The 17,010-nt window shown below is 39.1% G+C and overlaps 1 protein-coding gene across 1 annotated transcript; it reads right to left on the reverse strand.

The window, feature by feature from the left end:
• Positions 1-5,875: 5,875 nt before the first annotated feature.
• Positions 5,876-6,576, reverse strand: LOC108085236 (uncharacterized). Its single transcript, XM_017181779.1, has 2 exons — positions 5,971-6,576; positions 5,876-5,884 (listed from the first exon to the last, which is right to left on the reverse strand). Exons 1-2 carry the CDS (start codon positions 6,574-6,576, stop codon positions 5,876-5,878), a joined length of 615 nt encoding a protein of 204 aa, XP_017037268.1.
• Between the last annotated feature and the right edge of the window lie 10,434 nt (positions 6,577-17,010).

Consider the following 17,010-nt stretch of genomic DNA (forward strand, 5'->3'; position numbering starts at 1 on the left):
AGTGCGGGGAAAAATCTGCGGGGAAAAGGAGGCCAGCGACAAGCTGGGCTAAATTATGAAATACACTCTGGCTGGCACAGGAAAGCGCAATGGCCAAAGGGGGAGGACGGGGGGTAGGAGGTAGGAGGTAGGAGGAGCCGGGAAAAACTTTAGAAAGTCTTTGCCTGCCTGCAGATTTTTCTATTAACTGACACTGCAACAACAATGCAAACAACAACAACAGCCGGCAACTAATGCAATAATAAAGGAAAATTTCCAAAAAGAATAAAGAGGAAAGGAGAGCGAAGGGAGTTGCTATTCCGCATTTCCGAGCACCAAGTTGCCTTGGCGACACACGACGCTGCATGGCAAGAAAATTCTGGACGGGATCTTGGCTTAAAAATAAAATGTATAAATTAATTGGGCAATTTAATATTCATTTACATATATATTAATATTTTTTTAAATATTTATTTAATAAAAATAAAAAATATAAATTGGCGATTTAAATTATAAGTATATATTTAAAAAACTTAAAATGAGCTGCAAATAATTCTTAAAACTGTTAAACTCAAATTATTATATTTTATTTAAAATTTAAAATTTTTAAATTGTATATAATTATTTTAATAGGGAGTAGTTACCCTTAAAATGAAGCTGCTTTTAAGATTAATTCTCCAATCATTTGTAAATATTTTAAAACTACTTAAAAATATTATTGTATAATTATTAATGAATAAAACAATACAATAACTTACTAATTTAGTTTAATAATTAATTCTAATAATTTCTTATTCCTTGAACCATTTTTATTAGTGCTTTAGGCAAACAATTTTTAGTCATAAAAGACAAGCGGCAGGACAGAACAGGTTCCGCCAACGCAAAGGGAAAGCGTCCCAGGAAAATGATGAAAAGGAGTAAGGAAAACTGGGGTATGGGGAAAAAGGAAAAAGGGGAAATAGACCGAGAACGAGAACGAGACACGAGCTCACTTCCTGCTCATTATGACCTCAGCTAACGCTTTAAATGCTCTAATTAGGTTTCGGTATCCTGTCATAATTGGCAGCAATTCTGATTTGATAATCCGCCATTCAGATACATACATATACATAAATATATATAGAGTGTCCTGTCAATTTAATGCTCCAAGTCCGAGTTCAAGTGGAAGCCGTAATCAAACTAATTAAAGGCGTTCTCACAACACCCCCTTCGATATATATATATATTTTATATACTTTCCCATTCAACCCCGCACTTTTAAGCGGGTAATTATTGTGCCTGTTTATGACGTCAAAGCCAAATGCCAGTTGCCAGTTGCCTGGCCCTGTCAGCGTGTTTCTTATGCGCCAAAAATTGATTAATGCGCAATTATTTGCAGGCGCTCTAAATAAATTTTCCAATTACAATTAGCGAGGAGCGAGAAGCAGCGGCAAAATGGAATGGGGAGGAGGAATGGGGTCAGCCAAGAATGGTTTTTGGTTTTTCAGCCCAACTTTTTGGCCAACTAAGCAGGTGATGATGATGAATGAATTAAGGCCACCTGTAGCTATGATAGCAGGGCCCTTCGTTGTCAGCAATGATTATGATTGAAGACTTTTACTATTTCTTGTCTTATTTTAAATAATGTTTACTCTAGCACAAATATTATAAAATTAGGAGAATTTTAAAGAGATCTTAATGAATACATATTTTTAAACAAAATCAAAATCTCTTTTTTATATAATTCAAAAATATATGTAGCTATCATAAATGAAGTTATAAATAAATAGACTTATTCTTAGTAAACCTTTAAAATATTTTCTTATGTATATATTTATTTTTTATAAAACTTAACTTTGGAAAAATATTCAAAATAGTTATTAAGCCTTAATAATATCATTTAAAAATGTAATAAAAATATTTTCAGCATCCCTAACCAAGGCAATCTCAAGTATTGTAGACCTTAAAGAAAAACCTTAAGGAAAACTTCCCTTTGGAAAGGGTAGAAATCGAACCACTTAACCATGGAAAATTGAAATAAATGTGCTTTTAATTATGCCTCCAGTGACAGGCCACATCTACGTCAATCAATTAGAGGCTGTCAGGCTCTCGGTTCCAGGTTTGCCGAAATCTAAAAAATATATATAATAGTATAATATATATAGCTTAAATCTAGCTCTGAACGGGAAGAGAGAAAATATAAAAAAGGAGCGAGAGAAGAAAGACAGTTTAAACGCAACGAAATGAAATAAAATCAAAAAGTTTTCTTGTTGAAAATGGCCGCATAACGGAAAGTAAATTTACCCAGCAAACGAAACGAAATTGTTGCAAAAATATTTGAGCTGCATAAGCTCAAGCGACCCCCTCAAAAAAACGGGAAGAAAGAAAAAATGGGAGGCAGCAGCTGTCACACCCAGCTCTGAGTGTATTGGTGTGTGTGTGCATTTGATTTTATGACTGTCAACTGACGGCGAATGTTTGTCATGGAAACGGCGATGGCGATGGTGATGGCAATGGCGGAGGCAAAGGAAAAGCTCTGGTATAAACGAAGAAAAAAAAAACTGGCTACGTATTTGGCTTCCTGCCATTTCGATATATCAAAGCATCATAAATGCTGCCATAGTTCCACAGCAAACAACAATGCCTGGCCCCTCGCTCACGTACGTGAATAACTCCCATTTGGCTCCGCACGCCGGCGGCCCACGTTGCGTATGACGAATGAGTTTCATTTCCACATATCCACCATTCCGCATCCGCATCCACATCCACAGGACACCATCTAGCACATCCACTTGTCAGCGGCGTGGGCCGGATTATCTGCTGGGAATTTTCAAGTGCCTCCAGAGTGGTCCTAGGGTCGAAGTGGGGGTCGAGTTTGGGGTCGGGGTCGAGGTCTTTCGGGGTTCCCTTGGGTGGCAAGTCCTCATGGCCCCCATGACAGTCTCCCCTGCAATTACAGGACACGACGATGATGATGATCCAGTGGCATATGGGCCTAAGGAGGCAGCACTTTTCTAATTTCGATTAGCCGCCAGAAGCACAAAGGAAAGCAACAAAGGTTGGTGGAAAACTGAAGACACACCTTTGATTTCAGGTTTTAGTTTTGACTGGAATTCTAATTTGTTTAATTTCAAATTGTAGTCTCGCGAGGAAATAAATAAAATAAATGTAATAAAATTAATAAATATAAGTATAATAATGCCTTTGTAGAACGATTATTTTATCAAGATAGTAAGTATTTTATAAGATTCAAGTCTGAGTTCCCCTAACTTCCAGAAAAGTTTCATAAATCTTTAACTTTGTATCTCAATTAAATATATAATTGACTACTAAATATTCCTAAGCAATTATCATCTCTTTTATGAATTTTAAAATAATAATTATTTATGCATAATCATTTTATATGTCATAAATAGTATTAATAACAATAAAAACAATATATATACACTTTAAATATTTAAATTTTAAATTTAAACCAGAAATAAAGCCATGAAAACAATAAAAATGGCGTTATTTCTTGTTTAAATTTAAAATTAAAATATTTTAGATGTATATATCTTTGTATTTGTTTTAAAATTTAATATTCTTATTAATTAGTTCTCTCATTATTTCTGCCAGTGTTTTTTGCAGAACAATTGCCGCGCCTCAAATGTTATTGCATTGAAATTCGCCAGTCGAATTATTTGGCTTGCCACACACCCACCGAACCCTCAGCGACACTTGATTGGAGGGGCTGTTGGCTCTTGGAGGTTCGAGATTACAGGAGGGTTTGCTACATGTGTGTGTTGGGTGTTGGGTGTTGGGTGTGTGTGTGCGCAGGGGGCAATTAATTTACACTAACCACTTGGCAATTAAAATGAAAAGTAAATTATATAGCCAAGGATCGGAGTGGAGGAGGCACTATCCTAGCACAAATCCAGGACCATTGCACAACCTGACACACTTTTGTCCAACTATCCCTCTCTCTCTCTCTCTCTCTCTTCTTCTGTGGGTGTGTGTTGGGTGGGCGGAGTGTGTGCCAGTGTGGGTTGTTTTTAAAAGCATTTGCTGCAAATGTATCTCGAACTTCGCACACTTGACTGCCATTCAATTTGCATAGGAAATTAGTTTGTTCGCTTTGAATTGAAGTTGGTCCCACGGGGCCAAACAAGGCCAAAAGTACTGAGGGTTAGCGGTGGCCCTACGGGGGGAGCGGGGGGGTGGTACAGATAGCCCACACACACACTCGCATGTAACCCGGCCAAGTGTGTGTGTGCTGCGCCAGCTGTGTGTGTTTGTGCGCACATTTATGCGTTTTGTTGCTGGCTTTTTGAATGTGAGAGCAGCTAGTATCCACCTTGTACTTACACTGTAAGAAAAGGGAACTAGGTGAATGCACTTTTATATTAATATTAATATAAGAAAAAATTTATATATTTTTTAACATAAATTTAATTTTTCTCTATTTTTCCATTGATTTATTTATTTCGAATTTATTTCCTAGTTATTATTTTTGTTTTATTTTTTTTGCAGTATTTTTTATTCTTCTGAATTTCTTCAAGTGTAAAAGACAGCAGCTGCCACGTTACATCTAAGTGTGTGTTGTGGCCTGTGTGCATGTGTGTAGATTTTTGCATGTTGTGCGTTGCACTCCGGATCTTTTTGTTACTTAAGCAGACAACGAATGCGGCGGCGGCGGCGGGAAAAGGGTTGCCCATGACAAGCAGCAGGAGCAGCAGCAGGAGCAGCAGTAGGAGCAGGAGCAAGGACGGGGACAAGGAAGGATGCCATGTAAGCACCTGCCTCTGGGACAGGACAAGTTGTTCAAGCCTCTCTGGGGGCCTAACGATGAACACATGTACTCGCATTTTGGTCACATAAGCCCGGCAAATGTACAGTCTCGGCAGCGATAATTAATCGATTAACACAGTTGCCGATGGCAATAGCCGATAGACATTAAAATCAAAGGAAATCCTTTGATTTCAGTGGGGTAATTAAAACATTTTCAGGCATAGCTTCGAGTTACCCAATATTTCGGACCCTCTGATAATTGCTTTGCTTTTCCCACAAACACTGACGATGCTGCTAGACTTCTGGCCCTAATCGAATTACCCAGCCAAAGTCCTGTTTGGTCCTGCTGTGTAATTAATACAAAATTGCAATGCAGAATATGCCTTGGATGAATTCATTAAGTAAATTAATTTCTTTGACATGAACTCTTTGACGGCCGTTATTTTGGCCAAATTAATGTGATAAATTTCCAGCACTCCCAGGATATATATACATACATATATCCTATATATACATATATAATATGTATGTTTAAAGACACGCACATGGTATGTGATTAAGCTTGGCTTCAAATAGTATACCACAAGCCTCAGCTCGTCAACGATTTTCCCAGCTTGCGCCGCCGGCATTACGATGAGTATTATTGCCTCGAGGGCGTTGACAGCCCTTCAAGCCGCAGGGGGCGTGGCATTTTCCGCCCAACAAGACAGCCATGAAAATGGCTTAAATGGAAATTGCTGTACCACTCTCAATAGAAATGGCAGAGAGATAGAGAGAGAGAGAGAGAGAGAGAGAGAGAGAGAGAGAGACAAAGTGACAGCGGCAAACAGGTGCAGGTGGCCTGGGAATCGGTTTTTGGCATGTAATCCCCTTGTTGGGGTTAAGCGACAATCTCTGCGGGACTCCAATTCCCCTCCTCCTCACCCGCCCCACAGTATTCGGTAAACCCCCGACAACATGCATGTGTAGACGTTAATCGAAAACACCTCAGGATCAGCGAAATGGCTTTTTGGAGATATATATTCATTAAATGCAATATTTGGTAGAAACAAAGCCTGAGCTTCAGTTGATGTACCTATTGGGGTATAGTTCTTGGTGTAGTTGTTATACTACTATTGGTGCAACTGATAAGATAATTTGAAGAGTACTATCCGGGCTAAGAAGATCGAAATATAATAATAATTAACATAACTTGCAACTAAATTTAAGGAAATTTGTAAATTAAAAAAAAACATCGCCAACATGGTCCTTGTCCTTGTCCCTGCCCGACTTATCCCGGCGATCTCCCTTAACTACCTTCTCGGAACGTGTGGTTGGTGATGGCGCCAACTTGAGCACCAGGCGGCTGTAGATTTGCACCGCCAAGATGTCGAAGGCATCCTTCACATTGGCACCACTCTTGGCCGATGCCTCGATAAAGGAAAGGCCATAATGCTCTGCGTAGCGAACTCCCTTCTCCAGGGTCACCTGGCGCTCCTCCAGCTCATCGCATTTGCTGCCCACCAGCATGACGTTGATCTTCTTGCAGCAGAACTCGCCCAGTTCCTTCAGCCAGTAACTAACGTGGCGGAAACTGAGGAGCGACGTGGTGTCGTAGACAATTATGATGCCGTGCGAGTTCCGATAGTAATTCTGTAGCAACGGCCGGAACCGCTCCTCGCCGGCGGCATCCCAAATTTGTAGGAGGACCTTCTTCCCAGCCACCTCCACATGGCAATACTTGAACTCAATGCCCGCGGTGGGGTAGTAGATGAGGGTGAAGCGGTCGTCCACGAAGCGCCAAAAGAGACAGCTCTTGCCCACACCCAGGTCCCCAACGATCAGGATCTTGAACACGTAGTCACACATTTTTCGTTGGAATTTTAAGGGAAAGATTTCTCAACTAGAAACAGATGATCACTTGGACTGGGAAACTAGTGACATGGCCTGCTTTTTGATTGTTTTTTTATAAAAAATAATATATAAAAAGTTTAATCATTTTATATACATAAATATCCCTCTCTTTCTACAGTTTTTTCTAAGGAGTTTCTTAGCTATTTCAAGACTTCCATATACATTTTCTTGATGCACCCAATTGTTTTAATTTTCAGCCAAGAAATTAAGATGCATTCAGCTTACTCAGGCAGGAAACAAATGGCTTTACATCCTTGTTGTTGTATAATTTGTTGCATTATTTTTTGGTCGATTTCTTGGCGTTGTTATATAGTACTTTATGTTGGAGTTGTGCCGGTGAGTGTGTGTTGCCTGCACCTGCCACTTTCTCGACAGCGACTTTGTTAGGTATCCGAGACAAGAACTCAAAATATTTATGAAGATGCTCGGCAAAGTTGGGCCGGCAGGCTAAGGGGGCAACATGAAAACTTGTGGAAACAATCTGCCCGGCGAGAGCTACCCCCTAAAGTGTCTGGCCGGGCATATTGGCTTCCCCGAAACTTGCCTTGCTTCGGTTCCTTTGGTCAGCAAATGAATGGTCGTGGTATTTAATACCAAAAAGAGGTCACCAAGTGGTCGTGTGTGGTGTAGATGCGTTTGTGGACCAACTTTTCGACACGAGTGTGTGTCTGTACACACACATATACATTGGTTTATGTATATATGCTGCACAGAATTTCGGAGCGGAGTGGGTGTGGCGCCACATGTGGCAGGCAGTGGCAATGGCAATTTGAAATTTATGCACAAGTTGCAGTTCAACTGACAAACAAGCACATAAATCAATTTATCGGCCCGTGCGGGGTGTCCACCTAGGCGTGTATATGTATATGCTAGTTGTTACAGTTGGCTGCCAAATATTAGGTTTAAAAAAAAAATGGCTATTTAATTGGAGAATATATATGGTGCAGAAAGGTAATATTAATAATAAAAGGTAACATTAAAATTACTTATGTACTTTTAATAATAGTTGTCTTAATAATTAGCCATAGTTTTAATTATTTAATGTGACAACAACTCGACTTTCTTTTCCAACACCTTCTTTAACCCCTTCTACAGCTCCTTCTCCAACAGATTTTCCAGCATATTCTCCAACACTTTCCCCAACGCCTCCTCCAACTCTATATAATTACAATATTTTAGAAAATACAAGACGAAATTCTGGAAATACACACTCTCCAGTGCTATTATTTTGGCCACCATTGTCTGTGTATATGTGCACTAGCGCTTACAACTCCAGGGCACAATTATTGAGATTTGTTTCGGCCATACAACAACTTGGCCAAACTGCTCTTATTCGGTTATTGGCCACTAGGTGGCGGCGCCCACAATGCAAATGGAAATCGATAAAGTTTCCAGCCCCGAAACAGAGCCACAAACCACCCTTCAGTTCCATTCGTCAACGATTCCCCTACGATTCGCCATGGAACCGAAATAATTCCATGAGGATTCGCCATGGAACGTTCATACAACTCGGCTAGGAATTTCCATACAAAATGTGCTCCCAGCCTGTAATTCGAAATCGCCCAAGAATCCATCACGAATCGCACGGGAAGGTCCACGGGAATTTCGAAAGATAATCTTGCACGAATCGTCAAGGAATCGCTGGGGCGAATCGTCGACGAATCGCGCGTGAATCACAGGGGGAATCGTGGACGAATCTTGCGGGATTCGCTAGCGGAATCCGCCAGGAATCCCAGATGAAAATCTATAGAAAATTCCTGAAAAATCCCCCCCCTTCCTAGTAAAAATCCGATGAATTTATTCCTTATTTATTTATGGATTGCATTTTTATACCCTTGCAGGGTATTATAATTTCAGTCAGAAGTTTGCAACGCAGTGAAGGAGACGTTTCCGACCCTATAAAGTATATATATTCTTGATCAGCATCAACAGCCGAGTCGATCTAGCCATGTCCGTCTGTCCGTCTGTCCGTCTGTCCGTCCGTCTGTCCGTCTGTCCGTCCGTCCGTCTGTCCGTTTCTACGCAAACTAGTCCCTCAGTTTTAAAGCTATCTGAATGAAACTTTGCATATAGTCTTCTATATACTCTCACTGCTATATATGTCGGAACGGGCCGGATCGGACGACTATATCATATAGCTCCCATACAAATGTTCGATAAATTTTTAGAAAAAAAATTATAACTTTGCTGTTTTTCAACATTTTGGCACCATTTTTTAGATATGACCATTTTATATTATTTCTGAATTTTGGTAAAAATTTTATGAAAATCGGACGACTATATCATATAGCTGCCATAGGAACGATCGGGAAATTAATAGAAAAAAAAATTATATATTCGTTGTTTTTCAACGTATTTTCATCTACTCCGGGATATAAGCTTATTTTATTATTCTAGAATTTTGGTATAAATTTCAAAAAAATCGGACAACTATATCATATAGCTGCCATATAAACCGATCGGTAGATGTATACAAAATGTAAAGCTGGGAATGCAAAACTGTAACTGTCAAACTGTAAACATAATAAGTATAGGTAAAATGTAATGAAATAATATCTGCAAGGGTATACAAACTTCGGCGTGCCGAAGTTAGCTTCCTTTCTTGTTTTATTTATCTTCACTTTTTTGGTAGCATTACATTTTTCTGCAAAATTAAACATGTATATATGCGTGTCACGAGTCTCCTTTGCCGGCTGCTGGGTCCTTTAAGAAACTTGTTTTATCTGTAAATTAAATACATAAGTACATACATATTTTTTAATCAAATTGTAAATTGCAGTACATACCAACTTAAACTGGATAAAAAAAACTTTGTAAATCCGTACTGAATCCCATTCACACCGTCTAAGTTGAAGTCGCATCCATTTTAATCGTCAATTCTGCAATTAAAATTAATAATTGAATGCAAATAAGTTCCACTTACCTTATAATATTTCATTTTTACGCAACTAATACGCAAAACACTTCTGAATGCAACAGCAGTCAACTCAAAATGCAAAGAGAATTAGAAGACAAAACCGAACACCGAAAATTCTCGCGCGTGTTAGGGTATAGCCGACAGGGCAATGCCTTGCAATTAGATTCACAAAGGGCAAATAATCGAACATGAACATTTCGGCCATGTCTAAAGCACATTTTCTTACGTGCTTATATCCCACACGATTTTATACGTAAAAATTAATTAAATATAATCTTAAATATTTTTAGATAACTCTACTTATTTTAAAAAGGTCATTCTCACGTCGGTGCAATACTCTTTGTTTTTGACACCAGTTTTCTTTCCTCCCTTCCTTCCATCTCCATCTCTCTCTAATTTACGAATTCTCGCAACCGCTACTCCGAACGTAGATCGAAAACAATAACAAATATGAAGAACGAACTTCGTGAAGCCCTCGGCAGTAGCCGAGCGTAGGTAGAATTTGTTTCGGCTATTTTGTTTCGAACTTCGCTGAACGAGGCCCATGTAATTTGTTTTTGTTTTTCGAACATACCGCGAGGAATTGGACGGGCGAGGAATTTTGGAACTGCAGGGCATATATACACGTACAGATATACATATATATATATATATATATACCCTTCAGTTCCATTCGTCAACGATTCCCCTACGATTCGCCATGGAACCGAAATAATTCCATGAGGATTCGCCATGGAACGTTCATACAACTCGGCTAGGAATTTCCATACAACGGGTGGTCCCAGCCTGTAATTCGAAATTCGCCCAAGAATCCATCACGAATCGCACGGGAAGGTCCACGGGAATTTCGAACTCGAATCCTCCAGGAATCGTCGAGGAATCCCGCGGTAATGGCTGGCGGGAATCGTCGAGGAATCCCGAGAAAATCGTTGCGGAATCCCGCGGGATTCGCTAGCGGAATCCGCCAGGAATCCCAGATGAAAATCTATAGAAAATTCCTGAAAAATCCCCCCCTTCCTAGTAAAAATCCGATGTAATTTATTCCTTATTTATTTATGGATTGCATTTTTTTATTTATCTTCACTTTTTTGGTAGCATTACATTTTTCTGCAAAATTAAACATGTACATATATGTATGTACATAAGTGCGTGTCACGAGTCTCCTTTGCCGGCTGCTGGGTCCTTTAAGAAACTTGTTTTATCTGTAAATTAAATACATAAGTACATACATATTTATACCCTTGCAGGGTATTATAATTTCAGTCAGAAGTTTGCAACGCAGTGAAGGAGACGTTTCCGACCCTATAAAGTATATATATTCTTGATCAGCATCAACAGCCGAGTCGATCTAGCCATGTCCGTCTGTCCGTCTGTCCGTCCGTCTGTCCGTCTGTCCGTCTGTCCGTCCGTCTGTCCGTTTCTACGCAAACTAGTCCCTCAGTTTTAAAGCTATCTGAATGAAACTTTGCATATAGTCTTCTATATACTCTCACTGCTATATATGTCGGAACGGGCCGGATCGGACGACTATATCATATAGCTGCCATACAAATGTTCAATAAATTTTTAGAAAAATAATTTTAACTTGGCTGTTTTTCAATATTATTCCATCATTTTTGAGATATAGCCTTTTTATATTATTCCAGAATTTTGGTGAAAATTTTATGAAAATCGGACCACTATATCTTATAGCTGCCATAGGAACGATCGGGAAATTAATCAAAAAAATTATAACTTCGTTGTTTTTCAACGTATTTTAATCTACTTTGACACATGAGCTTCTGGTATTATTTCAAAATTTTGGTAAAAATTTTATGACAATCGGACGACTATATCTTATAGCTGCCATAGGAACGATAGGGAAAGTAATAGAAAAAATTATAACTTCGTTGTTTTTCAATGTATTTTCATCTACTCTGAGATATGAGCTTTACTTATTATTATAGAATTTTGGTATACATTTTATGAAAGTCGGACAACTATATCATATAGCAGCCATAGAAGCGATCAGATGTAGAGAAAATGTAAAGCTGGGAATGTATAACTGTAACTGTCAAACTGCAAACATAATAAGTATAGGTAAAATGGTATGTAACTCAGTTTAGTGTCTGTTTTCGGCATTATAATTTATGACATAAATATGAAAACCAATCTGCAAGGGTATACAAACTTCGGCGTGCCGAAGTTAGCTTTCTTTCTTGTTTTTAATCAAATTGTAAATTGCAGTACATACCAACTTAAACTGGATAAAAAAACTTTGTAAATCCGTACTGAATCCCATTCACACCGTCTAGGTTGAAGTCGCATCCATTTTAATCGTCAATTCTGCAATTAACATTAATAATTGAATGCAAATAAGTTCCACTTACCTTATAATATTTCATTTTTACGCAACTATACGCAAAACACATCTGAATGCAACAGCAGTCAACTCAAAATGCAAAGAGAATTAGAAGACAAAACGGAAGACCGAAAATTCTCGCGCGTGTCAGGGTATAGCCGACAAGGCAATGCCTTGCAATTAGATTCACAAAGGGCCAATAATCAAACATGAACATTTCGGCCATGTCTAAAGCACATTTTCTTACGAGCTTATATCCCATACGATTTTATACGTAAAAATTAATTAAATATAATCTTAAATATTTTTAAATAACTCTACTTATTTTAAAAAGGTCATTCTCACGTCGGTGCAATACTCTTTGTTTTTGACACCAATTTTCTTTCCTCCCTTCCTTCCATCTCCATCTCTCTCTAATTTACGAATTCTCGCAACCGCTACTCCGAACGTAGATCGAAAACAATAACAAATATGAAGAACGAACTTCGTGAAGCCCTCGGCAGTAGCCGAGCGTAGGTAGAATTTGTTTCGGCTATTTTGTTTCGAACTTCGCTGAACGAGGCCCATGTAATTTGTTTTTGTTTTTCGAACATACCGCGAGGAATTGGACGGGCGAGGAATTCTGGAACTGAAGGGTATATATATATAGATATATATATGTATATTCACTTATATATTCGGTTAGGGGGAATGCCGAGGTTCGAGAGTCAGACAGGCCAGGCAGCCAACGCCGTGGGCTATTTACAATTTGCTTTTGATTTGTTTCATCAACTTTCATTAAATTTTATTAAATTTTAATTCCCATGTTTACATAGCCTCTTGCTGCCCATTATCCCGCCTCCGACGCTCTTCTTTGTGACTTTGAGTCTGTGACTTTAGATATTTTTGGGGCCACTTCTCCAGGAGCGCCCAAAACTTTTCCCTTTACTCAATTCGGTTCAAAAATAAATGGCTAAATATTTGTTTAGTAGCGCAAAACATGTTAAAATATGTCAATAAATTGCCATGCTACGTGCTTAAATTAAATATTCTGGTCAGTAATAATATTTTAAATACATTTTTCATTTCCATAAAAGTTGGTAATTTGATTAAAATTTTTTCATATCGGTGGAGAATTTTTATAAGGATAAAAACGGTTGCGCTACAAGAAAAAATAGGACACAACTATAGCAGAAAAATATAGCAGCATAATAAAAAAAACCTGGGAAAATATGGCTACAAGAAATGTCACAAAAAAAATGCTAAATATTTGTTCAGTAATGCAATAATGGTAAAATATGTCAATATATACAATTCGCATGTCAAACAAAAAGCCATTCAATAGTCAGGTCCGATTTAACATATTTAAGTGCTTGTAATTTGATTGCAAAATGCATATAAATAAAATAAAATAAACCTATATAAATATAATGAAAAAACTTCCCATTCAACTTGGGATAAGAACCTGAAAATCTTTCCAAGAAGACATTGATTCAGTCTGACGATGATTAAGGCCATCTCCGTCTCCGTCCCCATTTCCAACTGCAGCTCCTTTTCCCCCACCCTCCGTTCGTTTAATATTCCCGGCAAGCAATTAAATTTTAATTACACTTTTAGCGTTTGCCCCCGATAACAAGCTTCGGTTCCTGCAGGACCCTGGGCCAGGAGCTAGGGGCCCTAGGAGTCTCATTTTAATGACAATTTATCGCCTTGGATGTCAGGTGAGACCTCTGCCGAGGTGCGTTTCGTTGCAAATTAGCCGCTGCACTTTTTCCAGTATTTCTCCAGCGCGTCGTATGCGCAATAAATAAATCTGTTGTAATTAAAGGCGCGCCGCCCTGTGCGACATCGCCTCAACTGTCATCCGCAATTTACGTGGCCTCTCTCTAGGTGTCCCCTGTTGTCCTTTCCCCCTCGCCGAATCCTGCTCACTCGCCCGTGCTGTTACCCATCGCCGATTCCGTTTTTGTTGTCCTGGCAGCGGCGGCGCACAAAATTCCTAGCTATAAATTACTTTGTTTCCCAGGAATTCGCCCGAAAAAAGAGGCAAAAAAAATATATATCAAGGCAGCTGAAGGAAGCCGAAAATGCCCTGGAGAAACATCCAAGAGATCTGATATGAGTCAAGGATAACCTAGATAGCAATTCAAGGTTAATATAAAAAATATTTCAAAGGACCTTCTGAGACTTGTTAAATTAAGCATAATTTTTAAAAATTAATTACCCTTTGCCTTGATACTTTTTCTACCTTATTTTTGGAGCTTTCTGAATAACCGGAAAGGAGTGTATTCCATGGTTTGGCGTCATGGCTTAAATATCCACCTGGGAGATCGGTATAGCCATTATTTCATTTTTGCTTTGGCGCAAAGATAACGCCAACAAAAAACCCAAAAACAAACTCGCCGGCAAAAGGCCAAAACGCGTCCATAAATTGCGGAATGAAAGCGGAGCCCCCAGGGGGAGCGAGGACGATACAGAGAACCCAAAAAGGACTCGGAGAGGGGGATATTTATTCATTTCTCATATCGAAGTGCGTTTGGGGATTAGTTTACGGTCAGCTCTCGGTTTTTTTCTGTTTGGAAAATGAAGTATGAGCAAATATTGCCCAGGTGGAAAGGCCGCAATGATTGCAATATGGTGGTTTCACGAGGTGAAAAAAGGGTTTCCTATGAAGCTAGAAAGGGAACGGGTTGTTATTGTATTTAATTATATAGTTTGTCTATTTAATAAACTAAAAAATTATGGTAATATTTCTAGCAAAGAGGCTGTATAAGCCTTACTTTAAATGCTTGAGAAGTACCTTCTGCTAGAAATATAATGCTTTAGTTTTTTTTTAAATATAATAGTTTAAGGTGTAAGAAATTGTAAAAGCTTTTTTATTACCTAGAAAAATCTCAAACTCAAACTCAGTTATCGATCATGTGCGGAAAGTTTCCTGTAATATTTCTTTAGTTTCTTTGTATTGTTAGCTCTCTGTGCCTTTTGCCAGCCCGGGATTTCCCCCCTTTTCTTTTCCTTTCTTGTTTTATTATGAAGTTCTTGGTTCTTTCAAGTCGCTGCTCAGCCTGAAGTTTTTTTTCACACTTTTGCTTGACAAACGGAAAAAAAAAAATAGTAAGCCAGTGCCAGGCAATGAGTGGCAGGATGCATGACACATGGCCACGCCCAGTGGAAATGATATCATTTGTATTTCGCTTTGCCTCCCAACGATTTCACGTTGTTTTGTATTGCATACTTTGCGGCCAACAAAGGCGCTCCAGGAGGCTGCCATTGCCGCTGGGGGCGTGGCCCATCCGGTACACGGTAAATATCAATGGCCACCATGGCAACGCCATTGTCCGCTTCGCAATAAGCCTTTGAGGCAGACCCGCCTTTTATTTATTACAGCCCTTTTCGTGCCATTTTTTTATTACAATGTAAAAACTACAAAAAACTGTCAATATTGACACGAGTTCTGCGTGGACTAAAAATAAATTTTAACGCTTTTTTGCTTTTCATAAGAATATTACAGTTTAGTTTTCTGTATTTTTGTTGTTTCAAAAATAATTTAAACATGTTAAATTTATTAAAATAAATCTGGGAAAGCTAGAGGAGAGCCTCTAATCAGAAGTTTTCAACGCAGTGAAGAAGTCGAAACGATCAGAAAATTTAATTAATTAATTATTTAAGCTGTTTAATTTAGATTTATGTTAATTTCTCCGTAAAATTGATTTCCAGTTCCAGTTTTCAGGCAGGAAATCAATGCTAAAGAACACCAAAAATGGGGAATCCACAAATGTGGATTGTATTCTACGATCTACCTTCTGTGAGAGAGAGCACAAAGCCTAACAAGAAGCAAAGCAAAGAGAGCGAAGGAGAGAGCAGAGCAATGGTATTTGTATATGCGTGTACACATATATGTAAGAAAACAAGCAAATAGGAATCAAAACAAATAGGAATAAAACGATCCAGTTGCAAACTGCAAGCTTCGACAAGCTTCGGCGTGTCGAAGTTAGGTTTTTTTCTTTTTTTTTTTTATTATTTATATTTCCCCATTTTTCCCTCTTGGTTTTTTTTCAGTGCACAACTCAATTTCAGTGCAAGGACCCGAATGCTCTTAATGGTTCGCGCAGGCTTCGTCACTTAGTTTGCCATTTGGCTGTCAGCTTAGTTTAATGTTTTCACCCCACGCCCCCACCAACGCCTCCCTCTTGGCCCCCGCTTAACCCCTCCGCCTGTGCTCGTGTCGCTTTCTTGTCTTGGCCAAGGCTAAAGTGTTTTCTGCTGCTCTTGATTGACATGATATGATGACAGCCCCGGGGGGTGGTCGGGCTTTTCCAGGATGTGGCAAGCAGCCAAGGAGATGTGGTAGAGAGATTCCTGTCTCTCCCCTGGCTTCGATTTGATTTGGCTCTCGCTTTTCGGCCCGATCAATGCGTTGAGCCAAAGTCAAATTGCTGCTTGACCCGCTAGTTGTTGTGGCTGCTGGTCGGTGATGATGGGGATGCTGCCAGCCAGGATGTTGCCAGGATAATTGAAATGTGCTCCGGGGCTTAAAAGCCACTCTTAAGGTTGTACTATTACTTATTTTCCATATAAAGCCATAGGAAAATTAATATCATTTTAAATTATAAAGAAATATATAAAATATTATGTTAAAATATGTTTATGTTTCAAAAAATACCCAAAAAAGTAGCTTTTAAAGGAACTTCATTGGTTAACCTTTAAGTACTAACAGCAGGGATAAAAGCTTATCCCCTTTTCAATTTGCTTTTCCGCCACAGTATCTGCATCTGCATCTGTGTAACTTTGTATCTCCGTTTCTGATGATTGCCCTTGTATCTGCTTGTTGGTTCGATTAAAGGATTTCCGGGCAAAGTTGCGCCGCTGCTCCGCCTGCCTGTTCTGCTCCTCCTGATTAAGCATAATTTATGTTGGCCAAGTGGCGACCATTAGCGCTGCGTCGCCATCGCTGGAGCCGGGAGTCGGTGCCGTGTCCTGTCCATGATAAATGCGTCGCATTAGCGTCCAATGCCAGCCAGCGATAAATCGCTCGCCCAAGTCCCTATTACCCACCCCCCGATACCCCCTATATTTGCCGATGTTTGGTTAATTTCGCTGCGGGAATTTTAAATCATCTTTAAATTAGGGTCATGCTAACTCAATAAACCAA

The sequence above is a fragment of the Drosophila kikkawai genome, chromosome X, assembly GCF_030179895.1.
Source record: "Drosophila kikkawai strain 14028-0561.14 chromosome X, DkikHiC1v2, whole genome shotgun sequence".
NCBI classification, from domain to species: domain Eukaryota; kingdom Metazoa; phylum Arthropoda; class Insecta; order Diptera; family Drosophilidae; genus Drosophila; species Drosophila kikkawai.

What these genes read in the sequence shown, in the direction of transcription:
- LOC108085236 (XM_017181779.1), bottom strand. Translation starts at nt 6,576, where the DNA reads ATGTGTGACTACGTGTTCAAGATCCTGATCGTTGGGGACCTGGGTGTG.